The 20,449-nt window shown below is 41.4% G+C and overlaps 1 protein-coding gene and 1 long non-coding RNA gene across 2 annotated transcripts in view; one reads left to right on the top strand and one right to left on the bottom strand.

Annotated features, from left to right (window-relative positions):
* The window catches only part of foxo3b (forkhead box O3b), a 43,368-nt gene extending 23,676 nt beyond the window's left edge, over positions 1 to 19,692 (top strand). The window contains exons 3-4 of the mRNA XM_006792480.3: positions 13,751 to 15,215; positions 16,477 to 19,692. Of these exons, the coding sequence (XP_006792543.1) occupies positions 13,751 to 15,196 (1,446 nt within the window). The 3' untranslated portion in view covers positions 15,197 to 15,215; positions 16,477 to 19,692. The remainder of the gene's footprint in view (positions 1 to 13,750; positions 15,216 to 16,476) is intronic.
* The window catches only part of LOC148098421 (uncharacterized), a 71,663-nt gene that overhangs the window by 31,795 nt on the left and 19,419 nt on the right, over positions 1 to 20,449 (bottom strand). The gene's annotated exons all lie outside the window — the stretch shown is intronic.

Raw genomic sequence — 20,449 nt, 5'->3', positions numbered from 1 at the left:
TGTGCATCGGTGAAGAGGACGTGCACGTTTACGCTATCGTGAGCTACTTTTCATAATTAATAAGCTTAACAGACGCTTGCATCACTTACACAAACAGACCTGCGTAAAACTTCTGAGCTCATGTTTGCTCACGCTCAAATACACACACACAAGCTCCACTGCAGTGATCCACACAAACAGTGATGTTTAATCAGCCATAATTATATCGGTCACGCAAACCCGTGCACTTACGGAGACCGGGGAAGTGTGTTATGTGGTCATAGAACAACTGCTTTGCTCTAGAAACCAGGTTTTTCAGCATCTCTGTCACAGGAAGTGATGAAAGCGGAATAGAAAAGAAAGGAGTACATTAAGGGGGGGAAACTGTGGTTTTACACAAGGACACAAAGTGCAAAGTGAGAGACAGTTGATGCCAGTTCTGGATTTTTGTGTTGTTGTTATTTTGTTTATTTCTTTTACCTTTGAGTTCAGTAGTCATGTTTTTGGGGTATTTCATCACAGACTTTGTACGTTTTCAGTTAGAAACGACAGAAATGAAAATATGCATTTGTAGAAACTGTAAATCCAGGTCAGAGTTGAGGCAGCTGCAACTCGCCTTCCTTTTGTCTTGAAACAGGAAGTCATGTGATTCCTCAGAGGGCTTGAGCCCAGAGGGGCTGAAAAAGAAGCTCATTGTTGCTGGGGCAAAACGCATAGGTTGGTGTGTGCTTTAACAGAGTGTGTGCGTGATTTGTCTGTCTTGCAGAGGCAACCAAAACTGTAACATGACTGACGGGAATCTTTCCCGCACTGTAATATCGGTGCACAATTGTTCACTGATATTCTTCACTTTTAAAAGCACTTTAAAGAGCATATGGAGAAGGAAACTTAACTGTGTCCCTTTGCAACACTACTAATTGCATATTTAAAAATTAAAAAAAGTTGGTCATTAACACTACTTAGGATCTCCACTCGCACTGAAACACACATGAAATCCACAATGTGAGCATATGCATGTCAAAGACCTTCACCACCACCTCGCTCCCTTTCTCCTGCTGCTCAGCTGGTGTGTGGGAGGAAGAGAGCTGACGGGCCTGAAAGTGCTGACATCAGCAGAGAAGAAGGCACACACTCAAGTACACACAAACACACACACACAAGGACATGCACTCAAATGTTCATGAAGTCAAATAGAAACACTTTCTGTTGCAGAGGTGTTGGTTAGATCAGGTGAGGTTAAACCAACCTATTAGATTTAAAAAAAAAAAAAAAATCAAATTTTCATTTTTTGCAGTATGACTGGCCAAACTGGTACAAGTCATAAAAAAATAAACACAAATGAGTTTGCAGCATGCTTTGTCATCACAAAGGCTTAGGTTTGGCTTTAATAACCTCGTATTCTTGTAGCTTTGGCACTCATTTCTATGTGTTAGTGTGAAATATTGCATGACGGTGGAGAAACGCACACCTGCAAGTTGCACACTGAGTTTTGCAGGATTATCTAAACCACTCTATTTTGAGGTTAAACTGCAAGGAATTAACTTGGTATCTGTAAACTGAGCTCAGTGTTTACAATCTGCAATTCATAATTTACCTTTGGGTCCCGTTCAGAATAAGTTCGACTGACCTCTGGGGTTGAGACCCATCAGACTGACTGATTGTTTGTTTTTCTTGCTGAGCTAGATATCCTTTTATGAGTGTCACACACTCCCGTTTCTCAGAAATCAAATTTCAGCATCATGTTATTATTAGAGCAAGCAGAACTGCAAAAATAAAGGCCGGGTTACAATAAACCACAATTATCCTCTAAATGTTTGTCATGGTACAGCATATGGTAGAAATCAGTGCCCTGCGGTCTGCTGTGTGTACTGTATCTGTTTTTAGCACCATTAGAGTGAAGAGCCCCATGAACACCAGCAGGGCCTCAACTCAGCACAAGATAATCTGGACCAGATGTGAATTCCCCTACAGCAACCAAGGCACCAATCACAACGCAAATACTCACATACAAACAAGGAACAGCAAGTCACAAGTTTCAAACAACTGAGGTCAAACTCGATTTGTGGACTAGTATTTTGTTACATGATCATGTGCAACATTGTTATCGCCGTGATCTGTCAAACGAGATCATAGCTCACCTTCAGCTGAGTGAACTATTAGGTTCAGAGGTTATTACAGTGCACACGGCAAGTGATAGAAACGCAGGCATGACCGGGTTACAGCCTGAGGCATCAGGCAGCCTGTGCTGTGGAACTATTCGGCCAAAGAAACGACACACCTCAGAGTTGCACGCACACACACACACACACACACACATTGCAGCTAAAGTAGCTAGAAATTTGCTGGCAAAGGTCTGTTTTGGATTGTTGTTGCAAGATCAGTGAAAAGTGAACTCTTGAATAGGCAAAGAAAAGTTTAATACATTTATTACAGCTAAGGAGATACAGTGAGACAGTTTGGCAGGACTTGTGCAAATGTTTGTGTTACATAAGTTCAAGGTCTTGACTTAAGTTCTCTTACAACTCTTATTAGTGTACAGTCACAGGCCTCATATTGCTACAATCCTTTTTGTCTTGTGACACAGAGAAGTGAAGAAAAACCTACCCTGTGTCCACAATCCAACAGGATGTTTATAATAATGATGGTCATAATAATAATAATTTCTACTTGGTAGGAATTATGGCATTTAAAATAGTGCCAGTACATTGCGTGAGAGTTTATAGCTATTGCTAGTTTCCTGCCTTATTCCAAGCTAGGCTATAATGTACAAAAATCCCTGTTTGTTTACCAACTCCTGTTACACAATCAGGAGTTCAGCAGCCAAAATTGGCACAAGGGTACACCTTCGTGCACCGTGAAGGTTCTTATCTATAGCAGATATTATGAAATCATCATGTTACCTAGCAACCACCCACAAACGGGCTAAAAATAAACAATTTGTAGCGTCTACGCATCAACAACACTTTATAAAAGCATAATAACATCTTGATTTCGTGACAGCTAACAAAACTGGAATTATCCATGTTGTGTTGTGACGTCGCCGTGTTGCCGAGCAACCACCAAACAACACAGACCAAACAATCCTGTACCATGGGCATGTGCTATTAAATTACATTTTCAACTTACAATTGCGTAAAATCATACTATAGAATACTATAGATATAAATTTCTAATATACACTGATTAAATGGGGAAAAACACGGAACTATAAGAAATACACAAAAGATTTTCTCAGATTTTTCTTCTTTTTTAAAAAACACATCTGGTGACACTAGTAATGTATTATTTTGATAGTACAGAGTGGTGCTCTGTGAAAAGAAAAAACAGAAGTCACAAGGAAAACATTTGTAGAGCAGAAATAATAAATGACAATATTAGAAATTATTTTTAGTTACTAAGAAAAATCCACAGTGTCAAGAGTGGGGGAATCTTCTCTGTACTTCAGTTCTTCTTTGTATTTTTTTTTTTTTTTTGCTGAGAAAAATCAGGGTGCGCAGTTCTTTCATAAATCTTTCACAGACCCTCAGAGTAATTCATAAGCCACTCTGTGTCCTCAGTTTAGCTAAAAACATTTTGTTCTGTACAGAGCTCAGACAAGTCCTCAGTGAAAATACCGCTATGCACACAGGGAAGAGGGGTGTTAAAGGAGGCGGCAAACCTCAGTCGACCCCTCACCTAAGCGGTGCACGTTAAAACGTCATGAATGTCTCCTCACCCTCCCTTCCTACTAATGTCCCTCCTGTTTTCTTTCCACTGACCTGACCTGTTCTTCTTTTCTTGGTTTTCTTTCAACTATTAAAATAATTTTCCCCCCATTTTTTGGGGCTGCCACAGAGTTGCACCTATGAGCCTGCGTGTTAGTATGTAAGGCAGAATAAACTCACTACTGATAAACAGAATCAAGTTAAACTAAAGAAATTGGTAAATAATGCTGGTGTGTGGTTTGTTCCGTTTCATTCACTGAGAAACTTAATGAAAGAGATCAACGTCAACTCCTTCACCTGCTGTTGCTTGTGCTGAAAATGAACGATAAATAAATCACACTGTCTTCCTACATTGTCCTTGAAATGTGTCTTGAGTGGCGAGGTGTAGATGCCAGGCTCATACCCCAAATGTATTCCTTGTCACCTGCACCATATCTTCCCACAGGAATGGCAACATTCCCCTTCCCGATCATTTTATACGATTTGGTCCTTCCCTCCCCCACCACCTCTTGTCCCTCTGCACTTCAGCTCTGCTCGTATCACACAGAGATGTAATTAATCATGTAGGCACCCTGCTACTCTTAATACTGAGGCTGTCCTCTTTTCCTTCACACTTTATCTAGCGCTGTCTCCTCGAGTCTCTCTCAATGACTTTCTATCTCTCCCTCAAACACACACACAGACTCATTAATCACCTGTTCACACAGGAAAGCTCTGTAATGCATGCTATTGGGATCATTTGGTGGTTAGCCTTTCTTGTCTTTTTTACTATTCTCTCTTTGTACTCGGGTATACCTTGCGCCATCACACGTCAATGTGTTTTCCTTCTCTAACGGCTCTTCTGTCATCAACGCTCACACGCCACGATTATCATCACTGGCAGGCTCGCCCTCTGGTCTCTCGCTATTTTTAGATGTCTGTTGATGAAATCGTTCAAGTTCTTAAAAAGGGCAGGCCGAGAGTCACCACAGCGTCATCCCAAAGCCAGGGTAGAACGGCCAGAGAAAAACCCAAACAACTCCACAAAGCAAATGTATTTTGAATCTAACAGCAGCTTATCGTCAAATATATTAAAAGCTTTTTTTTTCTTTTCTTTTTTTTAACTCTGGTTCTCTTTACAAAACACTGGCAGATGTCTGGTCCTTGCTTCATTAAGTGCCTGGTACATTTTTATGTTTAGACTGAAGGAGCTTAAAAGAGCTCAAGTTGGCATTAATATAACAGGGATTTAACAGCTAGGCTCGATTAATATTGGAATAGAAAGTTATCTGTATGGGTTGACTGATCCATGTGCAAGTTCACTTGCATGCGCAGCTTTTAGCAGTAGCACAGCTTGAATTCTTACGAAACAAAACAGCACGGATACGAGAGATTTGTTCCTGATTTTGGATGCACACAGCTTTGCACTCAGACTCTCTCTTGCAAGCCTGTTTCTCCTTCTGTGTCTGAAGAAGTCATCTTTGTCTTAGTTGTGTGTGTGTGTGTGTGGGTGTGTGTGTGTGTGTGTGTGTGTGTGTGTGTGTAATGTGCGTGGGTGTGTATTTGCATGTGCGTGCGTGTGCGTATATGTTCTTGGCAGGCGCACTTGCTCTGTAGCTTTAGGACGCCGTGTCCTGGAACTCGGGTTGATAAAACCCAGCAGGGATGTCCTGTGTTGTCCCAGAGCAAAGACTACACACACTGTTCTGAGCTGTAATGAACAACATGTTGGTTAATGTACAGCTACATATGTCTCGCAAGCTCATGTTTCTTTGTGTGCTGATGTCAGAAATAAGATTTTTTTTATTGCTTCTTCCGGGATGTATCCCTGACCCCACCAGTTGCTCTGTGTTTGTGTGTACGCGCTCGTTTGTGTGCGTGTGCTGAGGTTTCTATAGCCCCAGCACTGATAAAAACACACTGACCCAGTGAAGCCTAGGCAAGGTAACATGACTAACCATTACCTTTGCATGATCTACACTGATTGGTCGTTTGAAGTGGGATGGGTGAGCCAACTCCCCCCGACTCAGGCAAAGTGATTGGAGGAAATGTCAGAGTAAACAAGGAGCTCTTTGAGCATGGGGCCTTACACATTATTCAGTTAAAAACAGACAGAAAAGAGAGCGAAGGAGACGAATCGGAAGCGGTGAGAAAGAGAGAGAGGTTAATATTACATTAGTAAGGCATTTGCGATGTCAGTAGCTTCTTATCTTTTGGTTTAATCGGGTCACAATTGTGGAAAACAGCATTTGTGCATTTTTGTTGCTCCCGTTTACATTGTGACATGTGAGTCAGGTTTTAAAGTTGTTTTAAAGATGTAAGTTTTTTTTGTCAAAATTAAATTTTTTACCTTAAATGACACTTAAGTTTTGTTTGTGTGTGCCTTAGTTAACCGAATTAACAAACTGTACAAAGGAACTATAAGCACGATGAGGATCCTACCAGTAAGCACCAGATCCCTCTTCAGCACACACACACATAAAGGAAACTTAAACACACACACAAGCTCGGAGAGACACCCAGCCTCTGGCCAGGAAACGCACATATGATTGAAGAGAATGGAATGTTCTGTCTGAGGTCCAGAGCTCAGGGCAGCTGGAACCTGGGCCGAGTGTATGTGTGTGTGTGTGTTTATGTGAGCGTGTGTGTGTTTGTGAAGGGTCACAGTATAAATAATCGTCCCCTCTCGGGGAGTGTTAGCACAGACCAGCAGGGCAGTTTATTTATAATCCGCCATCTACGTGTCAAAGACCTGCGTGTCGTCTTCACCTCTGTCTGACGTTACCTGGCTACGCTTTCAGTGCTCTCGGCCACATCTTACACACTCAGATTAGCTGTTCATGCGAGAATGTGTGTTTTATATATATGTTTGCACAAATGACTTCTTTTTTTTTTTTTTTACACATGACTCTCCTCAATTCGTCCAAGTTGTTACATAACATCACATGACCCAGAACCAGAAGGATGGATAGTAGTGAGTTCTACATTACATTATCTTGCACTCCTTAAAAGCCAAATTCCATCCATCCATCCATCCATTTTTTGCCCTTTTTCTGGCTCTCCCCGTGCACCTCTTCCAATTCTTCCAAGGGAACACTGTCCAGCCAAGTTATGCAGTCTCACCACGTGTCCTGGATCTGCCCTACAGTCTACTCATGCTCAAAACTCCCTGCATTCAGAAGGAGTCTTGCTAGAATGCCCTCAAGATGCTGCTTGTATCTGAGATTTCTTTTGGGGTTTTTTTGGTTACTATCCAAAGCTCATGGCTGTAGTTGAGGGTAGGAATGCAGATCAACTTCTGATGCCACAACAGTCTGTCTGTCCTCCCCCTCCACTCTCCTGTCACTAATGAACCGTAGCCTCAAACCTGGAGGTACTAATTCTCATTCCCACCACAGTCACCTGCGAACCACCCCGGTGCGAGCTGGAGATCACTACTTGATGAACCCAAAAGAACCACATCATCTGCAAAAAAGCAGAGATGTGATCCCAAGGCCACCAAAGTGGAAAGCCTCCACTGCTTGGCTAGGCTTAGAACGTTTTTTCCATAAAAGTTGTGAACAGAATGGGTGTCAAAGAATAGCCCTGGTGGAGTCCAGCAGCCATGAGGTTCAACTCAGACCTGCTGCGAAGCATTTTTGAGTGAGTGACTTCTTAAAGTCTGCACTGGCATCCACTTTTACTGCAAATTTTGCACAACAAAGTAAAGTGCACCACTCTGCAAATACAGCTTGCTAACAAGCTGCAATTTTAAATAATAGAAACCCAGTAAATTCATGCAGTAAGAATGAATAGGATCATTATAGAAAGGTTAGTGTAAATCATAAACATAGCAGAATTGTAAGAGAACAGAGGAATCATAAAAACTATGACGTTCAGAGTTATCATATCTAAATAAGACCTCTTTGTCCCTTGCGTTTGCCTCAGAAACATTTTATGGTCATATCTGTTGTACATTTGCCAGCAAGCTGTCTACCATCTGTTTGCACAAATGTAATCTTATTTGCACTCTGTAAAGACGCAAACTTCAGGGGAAGCCAAGACTTATCCATATATCACTCCCTGATCTGAAATAGTAGCTAATTTTGTGATAGTTGTACACTTGACCCTGCAGCAGTCTCTGTTGACACTGGTCTCAGATCAGTGCTGGTTTACATAATGGCTGATAAAGTTGTATTTGTCTAGGGCTCTCGAAAACATGCACAGTGTACCAGTTGATGGTTAAGTACACCATAGGTGTGAGGCTCAGGTCACACAGTTTGTCCAATCAGGGAGGTGGAAGCAGGACAAGAGGGGTGGAGTTGTAAGATGTATGGGGTGAAAAGTGCAACCTCAAAGCACATTTGACTCAGTGCTCTCTAATGACTCCATGACACTATAACCTCATGACACAACTCTTTCCTGCATACATGAAAAGCTGCGTCCTCCTTGCCCCCTCACACCTTTTTCACCTTCACATGAACACTCTCTTGTGTCCACACTTCTCTCAAACGAACACAGAGTACAAGGCAAAGTGAAACTGACCCAGTTCATACATTGGAGTTTAAATATGTGCTGTAGCTGGGTGATGAAATACACTTGCAACACCACGTAGACCCTCCCTTTTCTGTACTGCCTGGCTACATAAAGCAATTTCACTCCACCAATCACCACTGCTACTGCAACAACCAATTACAAAGCGCTCCCAGGATCGTTTGAACCAATCAGAGAAATCTGCTTTTAAATGACTTTTCGGTCGTTTCTTTCTTTGCATTTAAAACACGACATTTTGCCTATACATCAGTCTAAATTTCCCGAGTGCACTTACAATCCCCTTCTTTGTTTAAAAACTTCATTGTGTCTATAACACACCTGCACCTCCGGCAAATCAGTTTTGCATAAATGCAAAAATACTCTATGCATTCACTGACCCACCTTCAAAAATTTGAGGATTGAGCGAAAGCAGGGAGGGAGATTCCTAGCGTGGTTGCTGACAGTGATTAATTGTTCCCACATGTTGCTGACAGACAAAAAGGCCTATGTGTTCCTACGTTTTAGCTGCAGCTGGTGCGCACACACACGCACACACACCCAGCTGGGGCCTGTCTCACCAAGAAAATTCAACTTTATCTGGCTACTCTGAGTTAGTTGGCTTTTAAACCTGGATAACCGGTCTGCCAAACAGTTGATAGCTGAACCTGCATTATCTAGGTGAGCAGAGGTGAGTCAGAGAAAACATAATTAGAAAGAGCACTTTATTTTAAATATCAAATGAGATGTTGATGCAATCTGTGTCTGTTATCAGTTTCAAATTAAATGATTAAAGCTTTTCGAGCCACACTTATGCCTGTCTAAATATAAAGCTATGGCTAACTTGGAGGTTTGTTTAGCTCAGGAGTGTTTAAATTGCTAGGATGGCTCTTTGTGAGGCTAACAAAATCTGCAAGCACAACTGAATCACGATTATAATTCAAGTTTTTGTCGTCGCTGCCAACGTTCCACTCTTTGTGCCGTGTAAAGATAACCACAGTCTGGCTGTCACGTCCTATTTAACCAACAGGTATGAGAGTACTACGGATGCTAAAGTAACTCTCAACAATGCTAAAATGTCATCTACATCTTTGAAGAAGTCTTTTTTTCTTTTCAAGAAATGAAAAGCAAGGTTGAGTTAAAAAAAAAAATCAATTTGTCTGCCTTTGTGACAGGGCCCTCCTGCTAAACTTCAAGTCTCAGAAATTAAAGCTCACCTGAGAGAGAAATAAGAGGAGGTCTGAAGAAAGAAAGAATTTAAAAAGAAAAAAGTCCCGAAAGTTACCTGGATAGTATCAGCAGTTTCATTCTGCGTTGGAATGTTTTTGTTGCTGTTTGTAGGTGTGTATGTGCGTTATTTAGCTGCCGTGGCTGCATAGTAGGAGCTATGAATCAGAGCTGCTGTCTCAGTGAGCTGTTTTTATTAATGGGAATACCCCAAAGGAGCTACAGCAGTATGCATACAGTATTCAGCTCACACTGTGACTTTACCATGTTCACACATAAATTCTTAACGTGCAAATTTTCAGCAAATGAAACAACTTTAATAGTTTGGGGGTGGTAACCATCAGGCACATTTAAAAATAAATAAATAAAAGGAAGTCGCTTCAAAGTAAGAGATATGATCACATTTTTGAAATCTACTCTCAGGCTACATTAAGTCTTTTGACATAGATTCAACAAGGTGCTGGAAACATTCCTCAGAGATTTTGGTCCATATTTACATGATAGCATCACACAGATATGCAGATATGTAGGCTGCACATCCATGATGGCAATCCCACGTCACACCTGACAGGAACAAGACATTTTTTGCCTTTTCTCTTTTTCCAGACCATTTTCTGTAAACCCTAGAGATGATTGTGTGGGAAAATCCCAGCGTATGATTGGCTAATTCGATATTTGCACTAACAATCAGTTGAACTGGTGTACTTAAAGAAGTGGCCAGTGAGTGCATGTCAGTAATGACGGGAAATTTAAGCTTATGATGGGCAGGAGGAGGTGGGTTTTAAATTTAAGCTCCAGGACTTTGGTTTGGGCTCACCATATGTGTCTTAAGAGTTTTTCCTATGTTTTATATTTTATATTAAGTTTAATGAACTCATGGAAATTTCAACAATATGCTGGGTGTGTCATTAAATGCAGTAGAAGAATCACAGCAGACAGAAATGAGATGTTGTGGTTTGCACGACAGGCTGAATGTCTGCAAGAAATGCGAAGTAAAAAATGTTTTAAACGGTTAAAAGGTCAGGCCACCAAAATCAGAAAACAACATACTTTCCATGTACTAAACCGCAGGCAGTGCTGCATCTATGCACAGTTCGGATTGTGGTGCTCAAGGCAAATTTAAAAAAAAAACAAGGAAAACTGTGTCTAGGAAATCCTTGAAATCTCCAGAATAAAAGTGGTGATCAGTGCAGTTTGTGAGGAAAAGTATGTGGGAGGGCTTGCTTCTACTAGTTTATCACACATTGTACTGACAGCATGCACATTATTCATTCTTTCATCTTGTAATCATCATGTTCTTATCCTCCCTTTCACATGGATCCAAATTTTCTTTTCTTCCGATGAGTGTCCACGCTGCGGTTGCAGATGCCCTGCTTGCTTTTATCACTTGCCCGTCACACAAAGTTATGAAATATCACACTTGACATTTGAAGGAAACGACCAATGGCACAAAAAAAGAGATGGATTAAACAAGTGGCTTTCGAGGGAGAAGGACTGATGAAGTATCAGGCGCTGGCAGGTGAATGTTTACACCAGATGGATAAAGAAACTCTGTTTTTTAAGAAATTCTCCTATTATTCATCCCGCCAAAGTTTTTATTTTTCCTTTACAAAGCCGATCCCCTGCCATTATTTATAACTTCTTGGCAGATGGAAACATTTATGTACGTGTGTGTTCTGTAATAAAGCAGCAATACGTCATGCCTCGAGAGATGCCGGCAGAGGATAAACACTGGTCTCTCTAGTATTTATTCCCCTCTTACCTCACTGCAGAATACACGGTGCACAATTGAGAAATATGTTCGCATCATTCATGATTCTATGCAATGCATAGCAAGGGTCGGGAGAAGCATACGCTCCAACAGAAACAAGTTTTTGCATAACAGTTGCAAACCATTTAGGAGCGTTTTCATATAACTATCACAACCGCACCCATAGTACGCGCTCAAATATGCAAACACTCACACAGGGTCATGGGTTCAGTTTGGCCCCAGAGATCTTGCTCTGCCAACACAGCATTCAGAAATGTAACTTAAACCCATTCTCTCTCCTCTCTGACTGAACTGCCTTTGACCAGAATAACAGTCCTGACCAAATTGCCTGTAAACTGTTGCCCGGTAAAGACGGTGCTGCTTCGTGGAAAACAATATTGTGATTCCCACAAAAACGAGAAGATGTTGGTTCTCGCTGGTTTGAACCCAGAAGTCTGTTCCGTCTTTATGAGTAAAAATATACATAAGAGGTAAAAGGAGAGGGGAAAATTGCGTGCATGTTGTGGATGGCGGTTGGGTTGTTTATATGGGAGGATATAGCATAGCCCCAGAGTCCCACAGGGCCCATAAGAGCTATGTGTTTGTGAAACAACAGAAACTGCGGAAGAAGGAGGGGATGTGGAAAAAGAAGGAGACTGAGGCAAAATAATTAATTCAGCAAAGCCTGCAATAAATTGAGAAGACGGGGAAAGTGTAATTAATGCTAGAGGCAAGGTTATAAACATATAAGTTAGTGATCCAGAACAGAATTATTTTTCATTAAAATGCATGTTTTTTTTTTTAAGACTCCTAATGGTGTTACTGTGAGTTGAAATTTGAGACTATGGCTGTGTGTACACATTGTTATCCTGTCATAAAAAGATCCATGAAATGATGTCCTGTTATGTAACCAGATGGCAGCGTGTGTGTTGTGTGGGAGCATGTGTGCGATGGCCGGAAGGGGGGGTGGATGTCCAGATGGATAAGAACATGTTTGTAATTTAGGGATCACGTTGGAGTTTCAAGCCTTAAATTACTGCGTTTACACAATGCCATCCTCAGTTTAAGCTGCATTAATCAATTATTGAAAAGAGTACTGAAGTGAACAGACTTCTCTAAAGTAAACAAGGCATGTGAATCTTTGCTATTGTGCAAATGGAAACTCATAATGACACACATCAATAAAACTTGCAAGAGCTTCTCATGTTTAAATAGTATCCCAGTTTTATCAAGCTGTGTCATCTGTTACTGGCCTTTGACTCTTATCTTGTGGTTTAACTATAACCCAAGCCATTGCATCCAAAAGAAGTCAATCTGACTCTCTCAGTCTTTTGTGTTCTGAAACTACCAGAAATATCAGATAGTCACCTCAGTATCACCCATTTTTAGTTTGGCTAACATAATCAATCTGACACTTCTACACTTCTAACATGAAGTTTAATAAGTATACCATTTTTACCATTCACAATTTCCAAGGTTATGGACAGATAACAGGCTGAAGTTACACATGAACTCCAGGAGGATCAGATCTATACAAGCAGTGAGGTTGCCCTTTGTCCTATGTGGCACATGACAACATTTCTCACTACTGGAAATGCTCTGTTTGGGTACGGTGATGGGAGATGCATGAAAAAAGATGTGCAGAAGGACCCATTATCGCATGGGTCCTTCTGCATATTACTGGCTCTATTTATGAAAAAGGATGGGTTGTACACGACACAGACTTTGTACTGTTAAGCTGGTAGGGTAAAGAGTGTTTAATGTTAGATGCAACTGAGTTTGACATTTGCGTTTCTGGGTAATGTCTAGAAAACCTCTGGGCTGCAGTGCACGTGTGAAAGTAGCTCGACAATGATTGCAAGTGTGGTGAAAGTCTCTGCACAATGTGAAGCACGAACAAATGTACGCCTGCTAACTATTAATGCTAACATAGTCAGCGGCAAGACAACAAGCATTTCAACAGGGTTGTTATGTAGTCGTTTGGGCCTTTAATGCGCGCGTACGTCTCTGTGTTGTGAATGAAACTCTTGATCACTGGCAGGGACTGTCATGTGAAAAAGTTGCCCCACAGTGGGCCTTTTGGCCTCTCACAAGGAAAGAGCTCAGAGCTAATCAATACACACCAGCCAAGACAAACAGTCACACACAAACACACATGATCTGACATATAGAGGCTCTTTGTATGTGTCATTCATTATTGAGGAGGCTTGATTTTTAGAACACTGTCTCTCTCTTTTCTCTTTTATGCCCACAACACAAAAGCTACAACGGGAACAATGCAGACATCAGCGCTAAGTGGTGCACAATGTTAATGTGAGCCTGTCTATATTTAGTGGATCAACAATTGAAACAATAGGCTTTTGCTGTTTGTACGTCTAGTCACTGAGAAGAACTGTTTACGTGACTGCAGAATGAGCGTTCGTGGGTGGTTTATGGATCAGTGTTGTTGAACTTAATGAGAGGTTTTCATTGAATATTGCACTGGCAAAAAGAAGAATGGATACAAATCCATACTGGTGACAGGCAGAGTTTGAGTAATTGTCGCAAAAAGTATTTTCCACACAGCACTCAGCGGAGTCTTCTTCTCTGTTTTGTGTTACAGAATTCCATCCGACACAACTTATCCCTCCACAGTCGTTTCATCCGTGTCCAAAATGAGGGAACAGGAAAGAGTTCTTGGTGGATGATCAATCCAGAAGGAGGAAAGGGTGGTAAGGCTCCACGGCGCCGGGCAGTCTCCATGGACAACAGCAACAAGTACACCAAGTCTGCCCGCGGCCGTGCTGCCAAGAAGAAGGCAGCCCTGCAGGCTGCAGCTGCTGCAGCTGGTGAAGGTGGTGCGGACAGTCCTTCAGGTCTCTCTAAGTGGCCTGGAAGCCCGACCTCACGCAGCAGCGAGGAGCTGGATGCTTGGACAGACTTCCGCTCTCGCACAAACTCCAATGCCAGCACAGTGAGTGGCCGCCTCTCACCTATTCTGGCCAACCCCGAGCTAGACGAGGTGCCTGATGACGAGCCGCCTCTCTCGCCTATGCTCTACTCCAGTCCTGGCAGAACACTGTCTCCTGGGAACGCCAAGACGAATGGGAAGGCTGTGCCGACTGAGCTGCCCCGTTTGGCGGACCTGGCGGGTACAATGAATCTGAATGATGGACTCACAGATGACATAATGGATGAGTTCCTGGAGAACATCAGCATGGTGCCAACCACTTCCAGCCAGACTGCACCAAATGGTTCCTCAGGTTTCAGTTTTGGGTCCAAACCCAATGGGATAGCCTCACCTTCCTCCACTTCCTCTCCATCCTCCAATTCTTCTTCTAATGGAAGTGCTAGCTACAGTAACTCCATCTTCGGGCCCCACACGGCGGGCTCCTCTCTGCGTTCGTCCCCCATGCAGACCATCCAGGAGAACAAGCAAACGTCCTTCTCCAGCATCAGCACAACCCGCTTTGGCACCCAGACACTACAAGACTTGCTCAACTCTGACAGTCACAACCATAGTGATGTAATGATGACCCAGTCAGATCCATTGATGTCACAGGCCAGTGCAGCTGCCCTCGTTTCCCAGAACTCCCGCCGTGGCCTCATGCTCCGCAATGATCCTGTCATGACTTTTGGGACAACTGGAGGACTTCAAAGCAACCAACAAGAGATGCTGCGAAGTAACAACCACAATCACAGCTCTCTGAGGTCTATAAATGGAGGCTTGAACCTAGTGAATGAGGCTAACACTCTGGCTAATGCCAAACAGCAGCTCCTGCTCTCACCCCTGGGAGGAAATGGGTCTTCCTCCATGCAGATTGACACCTCAATCTTCCTGAATGGGACAGTTAGCAGCAATGGAGGGAACTATCCGGATCGTTTCCCCACAGATCTGGACCTGGACATATTCAATGGCAGCCTGGAATGCGACATGGACTCCATCATCAGGAATGATCTTATGGATGCAGATGGCCTGGATTTTAACTTTGACTCTCTTGCCAACATGAATGGAGTCAGCAACTTCACAAACACCAAGCAGACCTCTCAGAGCTGGGTACCCGGCTGAGACGGTGGGAGCAGAGCAGGTATGTAAATTGAAGTGTTGTTTGTTTTGAAGTATCTAATGGGGAATTATATGTATGAGCTAATTAGTTGTTGTTTTTTCCTGAAAAAAACTCTGTAAAATTTGGTGTAGTACACGTCATGCTCACAGTAGGGTTGTAGAGTTATTTTTGTCATGAATAGAGACAGACTTAGACAAAAGCACTAAGATGATGTGATAATAACAGGAGTCAAGAAAGGACTTCACAGAACAAAATTACTGGGTTTTTTTCTTTATTGAACCACTTCAACCTTAATTGTTCTTCCTAAATCACATTGACACAATAAAAAAAACTTCTCCAGCAGTTTTTTTCCTTACATGTTATATGTTTTTAATAAGGATGTGGACTGCATATACATTTTGGGGAAATAATTATTTGACCCCCTGCTGAATTTGTAAGTTTGCTCACTTATAAAGAAATAAGCAGTGTCTATTTTAAAGGTTGTTTCAATTGATTGACAGAGAAATAGTATCACCCATAAAAGTTATAAATTGATCTACTTGTCATGAGTGAAATAAGTATTTGGTCTGTAAAAGATGAAAATAGCTGCCATGATGTTGTGACATTGAAGATATTGTTTCGCAGCTTTGAATTGGGAATTTTGGCCATTATCATCAATTTTTTTAAATCCTATAGTCGTGAGTGAGGGTTGAATATGACCAAGAACCCAGTAAAGCTGCATACTCAAACAGTAGCAACTTGTCTACCACAAGGAAGACTTGCCCAGATACATTCGATTCATTTGTTTCAATTTATTGTTACCATTTATGAAATGAACATCATGCTTAATTAAATATGACTGAGACCATAAATTCACCAGCAAAACGTTTACTGAGGTCTTAATTAGAGTGAGAAGAAGTAATTGTCCCATAAACTTCAATTGAGGTTTCTCCAGTGATGTCATGATGTCATGTGCACATTGCTGAAGAAATGTCAGTCAACCACTGGTTTCTTGGGTTTCTAGGAAGTATGTGATGAGGACTTGATCAGGACTTTAGGAATAATTCATGGATTTAATAATTCATATTCAAATGCATTTATTATGAAACATATGCAGAAGTGGTAGCTTTAAGCACTTAGCTTGCAGCTGCAAATAACCAGCAGTGAACAGAAATTTGTTGTTAATATGAGCCAGTGACATTTGCCAATCTACTTATTCAAAAATGTGACTTAAAACCTCGAGAAGGGAAAAGATTTTCATTCTTACGAACACAAAAAGATAATCATATTTTTTTCATTCCAGGTCTGACCTGTGTGGTGCAAGAGAAGATCGGACACACAACATCCTTTTTGCCAAACCTGCCATCAGCACAATGTAAAATAACCAACCCTGTGTTTACAGAAGAAGACTTCCTCTTGAGAGCTTTACCTTCGCTCCCACACTGGTGAACCACGGACGATCCTGCAGACTCGAGAGATGCTGCACACGAGCCCTCAAAGCTTCTTGTGAAACAACAACAGCAAAAACAAAAGCTACATCTAACAATCACAAGAAACTCACAAATCTTAGAATTATGCAATTTTCCTTTGACGCCCAGTCTGCTGATATCAAAGAGACACTGCTTATCAAAAAGGGGTCTTCAGGTGGAAATTGAGGACTAAATGGCAAGCAAAGAATCGAAGGAGAGCATGGTGCAGGTGTTCCCACTGAAGTGTAAAGAGAAAAAAAAAACAAGACATGTTGTGGTGTAAATCAGATCCAGTGGTTTCCTGAGACGTGTAATACTGAAAAAGAAATTCCCACTGTTCTAAGTAATTTTAAATGTCATATGTTGTTGTTGTTGTTGTTTTTTGAGTTCCTGTTTTATCATATTTGTTTCTTAATCAAAAATGTCTGTAGAGAAAGAGTCAGTGTACTGGTGAAATGAAAAGGTGGAAATGGGAGTGTCGTACTCACTGAGTGTCCACTTATTCAGTCCATGCAAACCCATGTGTAGACAAACTGAAACGTTGCCCCAGATTGCGAAATCTCCAAAATCCCAGAAGTTTAAATTCCTCAATTTAACACAATGCACTTGCTGTTTTCTATATTATATGATGCATGACTTTGAAATAACAGCAGCATACTAAGGGTTATATTATGATTAGACGATTGCTACAGCTTTTGTTTTATCCTTGTATATATCAAAAGACTAGAGGAAGAAAACTTCTGGTACAGAATAGTGCAGGGCAGGTAAAAAATTCAAGAGGGAAAAGATCTTGTATGTCTTCTCATTGCTTTCCTAACTTCTGATGAGTTCTGTTGAGGTCATTTATCACAGCATTCGATGTAGCCAAAACAAAAACCTGTGTCCTAGGGTTGTGAACATTTCCACACCACAACAGGTGCTATATAAACAGTGTTTAATCCTGTCCCGAGAGAAAGCTGTGCATATTTTCTGTTCTTTTTTTTTTTCTGTTTTTACCCAAAACCCACAGAAGCCTAGAGCTGCGGCCACTTGTAGCATGATAAGTTTGAGCAAAGGGAGAAGGTTGTTGTCTTTTTTTTTTCTTTTATAGGCTCATTCCTCTAGAAGCCATTTGTTTCTTGATTAAAACAATAAGCTATCTCTGTATATTGCCAAATTACTTGAAATAAACAGTAGGATATGCTGGCAGCCAAATGACAGCACACACATTTATGCACACACTTAAAATACACACACACACACAGGAAAAAAAAGAAAAAAAAAGCAAAAAATAGCAGGGATCCATGTTAAGCTCTGCTGGTTTCTTGTCGTGAGATTGTGGGGCTTGTTATGCATATACAGAATCACTCAGGGGGTGAGGAAGGAAGGCTTTCCATTTAAGAAACGTCAAGTCACAGTCGAGTAGTATTTTAACGTTTCTTGGGGGGGGGGGAGGGACATATTTTCTTTGTGTTTCTGAACTTGTAACCTGTGAACTTTTGGCCACCAGGATGAAGAATTAGAAGGACGATAAATGTCAGGATTATTACTTCACACAGTCTGTTGTTTTTTGGTTTTGTTGTCATAGCTTTTTTCTCCTCTTGTTTGACTCTTGACACACACACACACACACAGATCCCCTCGTGGACACGCCTGGTGCTCCTGCAGGTGACTTCCTGTATCTCCTAAATACATGTTAACGTGTGTACGTGTTTATCGATGGAGTTTTATTTCAACTGAATTAATCTCACGAGGGTTTGTAGCTCCTCGCGGTGCATACAGAACAGCCGACTGTATGCATGTATGTATTTATGCATTATGAACCGTGTGAAATGCATATTTACTCGCTGTATGTCCTTATATGCTCATGTAGTACTTGACCCTTGGGGTTTGTCATACCTCTGAATTTGAAGAAATAGCAAATACATCATGCGCCGGGTAAGGAGGGAAAACTGTTACCAGCAATTTTAATTGTTGAACCAGATTTTGGAAATGGTGGAAGGCACCATTGTTGTAGCGTCTGGAGACCCCTTCTCCATTTGGGGGCAGTGACATGAAGTGTATTCCCTGTCATGTGTATCAGTGTACAGATTCGTGTATATCTCTTTGAAGCTAAGGAAGGAAGGAGGAGTGGGTGTGCATGGTTGGCTAGAATGGTCTGTTGTACTAACTGAGGTTTAGCGCATGAGCTAGCTGGACCTTTCTCAACCTGAGAGGAACACTGTGTTTTTAGTGCTAAAACACTCTGTTCCTTTTTAAAAAAAAAAATAAAAAAGTAATAATCAGGGCTTAAAGAGGAGCACTTGCACCATCCTCCGATATTATTAATATTATTACAAACCCATTACACTGACGTAGTGAAAATGTCAGCAAGCTGGAATTACCAACACCTTGCTACATCTAAAATTTCCAGAACACTATCTGTCTTTTCTGTTGTCAGGGGGACTCCTGAGCCATCCCCTGAACTGTTAAGCATTTGAATTCATCTACACTGTCTGTACTTAAAATTACTTACTCCTGTGAAGACGACAGGCAAAGTGAAATCCGGGGAACGCAGTCATCTTTGAAAAGAGCTCTTATCAATTTGGGAAATATCAAATCTAAAAGGCGTTCCTAACATTATGTGCACTCGGCTCGGTGTAAAAATGCATCGACTCTTTGGGAGGATCGTTCTCTCGTAGTCCTAGCTGAGCAGGCCTTTCACAAAACCACTGCTTTATTCAGGCACAGATGACCTCCTCTGATGCTCGACACACACGCGCAGAACAAAATATGCTGGTTTAAAGCTGAGAAAAGCAAAAATAGACACATACCACTAGAAACCTTAATCACCTCTTGGACATTTTCTTTATATTATCTCCTTATGAGTCCTTCCATCCTTGTTAAGAAGCCCAGGCCAGCTCCCTTTCATACACACTCTGAACTTTTCCCTTTGAACTTTTGCTCTTTATTAATCTTGCTTATTCTCAACTTAATGTTAGTGGGTATTTTCCTGTGTATTACATTTTGAATTTTGAAGTTTGTATAAGAAATAGTGCGCATGTAAATAAAGCTTGGTGAGGCTCCACACACTCTCTGTGTCCTTGTCTTCACTTAATTTTCAGAAGAGAAGATTAGAAGTTCATATATTTCACAAGTGATGTGCAGAAGAAGATTTTCTATTGACAGTTCATATTGCCCAGTAGCAATTTTCAGCACAGGAAGGAAAGCGTTATAGCTCTTGCTCTGCTCGCCTTGCACGCGCTGTATATTCACAAGTGTGTGTTTGTGTGCTGGAGCACGAGTGCATGAACAAATTTAACCGTGCACTCCCTCCAGAACATAAATCTCTTCCTCGTGTCAGTCTGGGTGGATCAAAACAGCTCCATGTTGTACTCCAGTTCTTGGAAGTAATCTTGCACAATGTTTTGTGTGAGGCCGAATAAAATGAGAGCAGACGTACAGCAGCTCACTGATACCTGACACTGGGACGGGTACTTTTCCTCTGTTGTTGCGTAACATACAGAGTGGGAGAAGAGGAACAGTCAGAAACAGAGTGTAGCATACCTTCACGCAACACTAACACAGATATCAATCTCCAGTGACAGATCTGACCCCTTCTTGTTTTCTCTCAGATGGGCCAAAAGCCCTGACTCCCAGAAATCATGGGACATGTGCACAATCATATCATCTGCAGGTTAACTGATAAGTTCAGGTGTGCACAAGTGTAAAGTAAGTAAGTGACTAAAATTTCCTTTCAAGATAAAGATCACAAAGTGCGTCAGAACAAAAGATCATAAAAACAATGGTTAAACAAATGCTGCTTTTGTGGCTTCAAAGCTGACAGTA

The sequence above is a fragment of the Neolamprologus brichardi genome, chromosome 15 (assembly GCF_056152115.1).
Source record: "Neolamprologus brichardi isolate AB-2024 chromosome 15, ASM5615211v1, whole genome shotgun sequence".
In the NCBI taxonomy this organism is placed as follows: domain Eukaryota; kingdom Metazoa; phylum Chordata; class Actinopteri; order Cichliformes; family Cichlidae; genus Neolamprologus; species Neolamprologus brichardi.
The sequence above is the reverse complement of the archived record's forward strand: the minus strand, read 5'-3'. Positions and strand labels throughout refer to the sequence as shown.